Below are 4,662 nucleotides of genomic sequence, written 5' to 3'. Positions count from 1 at the left end.
ACTGAAGCATTTCTAACAGCAACAATTTTTAGAAGTGGTTTAATTACAATGACCTATCCCACAACTACCGTCAAGAATGATTTTACTTTCGTTTTGGGGGTGTGGGAAGCCTTGCAGAGGCTCCACCTCCAGCAGAAAGCTTTTCCAGACTCCAGAAAAACTTACTCTGATCTTTTCTGCTCTCTGACAGGGCCGTCTGACCTGGACATCAGCAACCCTGCTACACGGTGATCCCCTCTGCTGCTCTCCTGGAGAAGGCATCCTGACTCCAAGGGAATGGATCATCCTTGGAAAGGTCTGAACCCAACACATGCAGCCAGCTTTAACTCTTTTTCGATTGTCAACAGATGACATTTCAGAGATGAGCAGTGATGGGGACAAAGGCGGACATGGCCGCTTCCAAGGGGGGGAAAGATGCCTGTTTGAGTCACGGGTCTCTAGTGCTCTCTTTGGGATGTGACACCCAATGTCACCGCAACCACACGCGCACGTCAGGCGCTGATGGTGTGATTCACAGCGAGCAGCTCTGCTGCCAGCCCCCCTGCCAACGTCAGACGCGTTGTTCGAGCTCCCCACAGCTGCTCCCACCAGCTACTATCCTTTTGCCTAAGGCTTTGATTTGCTTATCCAAAGATTTACCTCCTGGATGGAAAAGACGACAGCAGTTTCACTAACGCGACACAACCACGTCACCTGGCAGCATCTGCACTGAGTTTTTCAATCTGTTGAAAAAGGAACTTCAGGGTCAGCCTGCTGAGTAAAGCATCAGAACGTCTTTTTGGAGACTGACAGCACTCTGGTTCCCGATTAAGAAGCCTGGAAGACGCTCAGATCCTGCTGAGGCTTCACAACATGGATTGTAACTCATCATTAGCCAATCAGTTCAGTACAGTAAGAGAAAGTTAGCGTTTCTGGACACTGTCGAACAGCGGCAGACCTGTATTGTCACGGTGTAGACAACAAAGGCGCACAGTGGCCTACAGTGTCACTGTACCGGGCGCCACGGTGTCACGGGCTTTCCAGGCTCAGACAGACTCAGCCTGCTGCCGAGACAAGACACTGGGATTGGTTCTCGGGATTTCTCTGTACACGTAGAGCAGCCCTGGTGAAAGTCAACTTGAAGAGGCATCATCAGAAGGAAACAGCCTGCCATGTGAAAGTGAGTCCCCTAGAGAACATCCATTCCTCTGTCACGAGTGGCATTCAGACACACGCTCGTCTCTGGGATGCCACGGATTTAGTGGGGGTAAATAAGGCCCCTGGATCAAGTTTTCTAGGTCACTGCTGGTCTACTGAGCGCAGTGGCTTCCACTGCCAGTGCCTGCTACCCAGCTTACACTTTCCACTCGTCCAGCAGGTACAAGGGAAAGGAGCATCCTCAAAAGACAAAGTCCAACGTCTAGGATTAGGCCACCCGAAGGACTATGCCCAATTTCATTTTTTGCAGTATTAATAAGAAAAGTCTTATTAAAACACCAAGCAGACTTGTCCCATGACTACAATGCTGTTTGCCGAGAAGGTACTTTCAGGTCGTGCCCAGCCATTGCTCAAAAACCCATCCACAGCTGCACCGGGGTTTGTCCTGGAGGTCAAAATAAGGTCGTTAGGTAACGATGCTTCAGGTTTCTGTCACCAGTGCTACCTGGCACAGCACGCTTTTCCCTAGAAACCGTTCAGAACTATTGAAAACTTGGGATGGCACTACATAAACTTAATTTAATAACGAAGGAAGGGTATAATGAACAACGCATTTGGCACATCAGCCCTGTTCCTGTTCCATTTGACAAACCCTCTGTTGTCCCTTTCCTTGAAGGTGCTTCAGAATTTTTAGTCTGTGCTAACAGAGATACGCAGCCTGTCTAGATCTTGCTCTATTCAGACTCTGCTAGAAAACGCAAGCTCAGGAATTAAAGATAAAATACCTATTGCTTATTCTCTGTCAAGTAAACATGCTCGGCTAAAGGGCCGGGTACCCTATTACCAGTCGCCCCAGGGGAACATCCGCTTGTGCTAAAGATGCGTCAAGTTAAGCTGTGTCTCTGAGCAGTGTGCTGATATCCATACCCACCTGTGTTGGATGGAGTGAAGCCTGGTAAGGATGGGCTGTTGAGGCCTGGGAGCAAGACTGGAGGGATGCCCTGTAGTGCTGGGTACGCAGCAGGAAGGTTAAGAGCTTGCAGAGGGGTGTTATCAAACATGCCCTGCTGTTGAGCTGCCAGACCAAGAACCTCATTGGCTTTTTTGATCCGGTCCAGCTCCTGCTGAGCCATCAACTGACGTACAGTAGCTGGGTCAAAATACTCCTTTTCCTTATCCAACTGGCTTCCAATGGTTTCTTTAACTTTGGAGATATGCTGTTGAGAGAAGATATGGTCACGTACAGACAGTCGAGCGCTGTACTTGATGCCACACAAAGTGCACTCTGTTTTGGGTCCCTCGTAACTTGTTTGGTTTATACCAAAATGCTTGGCCATGCTGAGTTTGGACTTCTTCTCCTTTGCCCTAGCATTCTGGAACCAGACCTGAACAACTCTCTTTGGCAGTCCAATGTCATTGCCCAGGACCTCACACTCCAGCATGGTAGGTGTCCTGTAGTCATTAAAGCATGACTTAAGAACTTTTAGCTGGAGATTTGTCATCTGAGTGCGAAAGCGTTTCTGTCCGGGCCGATCCCCGCTCTCTCCAGACTTGCTGGCTGAACCACTTGCACCAGGGCTGGGTGAGCAGGGGTCTGCAAGGCTGGATGTTTCACTATAGTCCACAGTACCTTCATTGTCGTACTCCTTGCTGTAAAAGCTGGGAGCTGGGCTGACCAGGCCAGAAGACAGCCGATCTTCATATTCAGACATTGCTATCATGGCGGCTTTTGTCAGACCTTCGCTGGGTCCCGATGCTGATTTGGTTTCAGTTGCAATCCCTGTTGCACTATCGTTGTCTGCGTTCCCTTCATCTCCTGTTGTGGTGTCTGTGATTGCAGTGTTGACAGAAGAGCAGTCATCGTTGTCCAGCTTTGCCTGGTCAAAGCTCAGGTTGACTGAGGACATGGAGGGACTCTCAAAGTCTTCTATCCCTTCCACCTTAATGGAGGATGGACTCAGCAGAGTTCGAGGTGACAGCTCCATGCTCTTGTTTACTGGGGAGAGAGGAACACTCTGTCCATCACTGCTAGTTGGTGGCATGTGGGAAAAGCTTGCTCCATCGAAGATGTCTCCTTTCATTTGGAGTCCCCCATCACAATCTAAGAGCATAGCAGACAACGTCAAGTTGTATCCAGCTCTCTTGGCCTCATGCCAGTGACGGGATCGGATATGAGCTTCAAGAGCTGTCTTTGCTTTAAAGAGAGCTCGGCAGAAGGGACACCGTCTATGGGCTTGGGCAGGCCCTACAGCTCTGAACTGCCCCTTCCTTTCCCGTGCACGAGTGTTCTGAAACCAAACTTGCACCACGCGTTTCTTCAAGCCCACTTCATGTGCAATGTGATCCAACATTTTCCGTGTTGGGTTGGAGTCAAGCAAGTATTTCTGATAAAGAATTTCCAGCTGCTCTGGGGTAATGGTTGTCCTTAGACGTTTATCCCTTTGTGGTTCTTCTCCTCCAGTCCCACTGTCATTTTCTCCAGGGCTGGCACTGGCCTTTTCCTCCAGCTTTCTCTTCAGAGTGTTCATTGTGGATGTTGGAGTTGACGGTGAAGTGGCTGAGCTTGCTGGAATCTGTGGTAATGTGCCAGATAGCAGCTGGCTCGCAAGTAGTGGATTACTGGGATCAAAAAGCATGAACGGCATATCCAGCGTTCTGTCCAGGAACGGGGGGTGGATAAACTGGTTCTGTGCACTCAGAAAATGAAGCTGCTGATGCTCCTGCCAATGCTCAAAGGAAGGAAATGCCAGCTTACACTGGTCACACTGGTACGGGATTAGCTGAGGAGGTAGGTTTGCCAGCTGTTGGGGGGTGGATGTGTGAATGGGTTTGAGGGAGAGATGCGAGAGCTGAGAAGGACTTGGGCTTGACTGTGACAAGGAGCACTGAGGGGGTTGAGGAGGGGGAGGTGGCTGTTGTAATGAAGAGGGGGAGGACAACTGTGAAATCTTTTGGTGTGCTGAACTTGTCTTTTGTTCTCCTTGGTCCTGTTGCTGCTGAGACTCTTGCTTTGGTTGCACTTGCTTCTCTTGAGTTTGGTTTTGCTGTGTACTTGGAGGTTCGGACTGCTTTGGTTTCTCTTCTGTAGCTTCTACTTTAGAACTATAGGTGGAGGAATCATCTGCCTCTGCTGTGAGCTGCAGAAAAGCTGAGGAGGTTGCATTGGCTGAAGATGTAGGTGTGCTGTAAGCTTGCGAGGGCATTGGTGTGCTGCAGGAGGAACTGGTTGGAGTCAAGAGCTCCATTGCATCCATAGAGTCTTCATTCTGGCTATCATCCTGTCCATCCTCATCCTCGTCTTTGTAACAAAGCTTTTTCTGGTGTTTAATGAGATCAAAAATGCGCTGAAAGACTAGACTGCACTTTTTGCATTGGTAGTTCAAGTTGCTTGTTCTGATATACCTGTCATTCGTAAGCTCCCGTCGTTCCCCGTCTTTGCCTTCTCCCTGATTCTCATAGTTTTTCCTAGCTTTTTGACGGGCATTCTGGAACCACACCACTATAACACGTGTTGGGAGGTTCAGC

The 4,662-nt window shown here is 49.3% G+C and overlaps 1 protein-coding gene across 1 annotated transcript in view; it reads right to left on the bottom strand.

Annotated features, from left to right (window-relative positions):
* The window catches only part of ZFHX3 (zinc finger homeobox 3), a 113,163-nt gene that overhangs the window by 4,744 nt on the left and 103,757 nt on the right, over nucleotides 1–4,662 (bottom strand). The window contains 1 exon segment of the mRNA XM_035898041.1: nucleotides 2,069–4,662. This exon segment is cut by the window's right edge and continues 9 nt beyond it. Within this exon segment, the coding sequence (XP_035753934.1) occupies nucleotides 2,069–4,662 (2,594 nt within the window).

The sequence above is a fragment of the Egretta garzetta genome, unplaced genomic scaffold (assembly GCF_000687185.1).
Source record: "Egretta garzetta isolate BGI_Z169 unplaced genomic scaffold, ASM68718v1 scaffold67, whole genome shotgun sequence".
Classification (NCBI taxonomy): Eukaryota; Metazoa; Chordata; class Aves; order Pelecaniformes; family Ardeidae; genus Egretta; species Egretta garzetta.
Note: the sequence above shows the minus strand (reverse complement) of the source record. Positions and strands in the feature narration are given on the sequence as shown.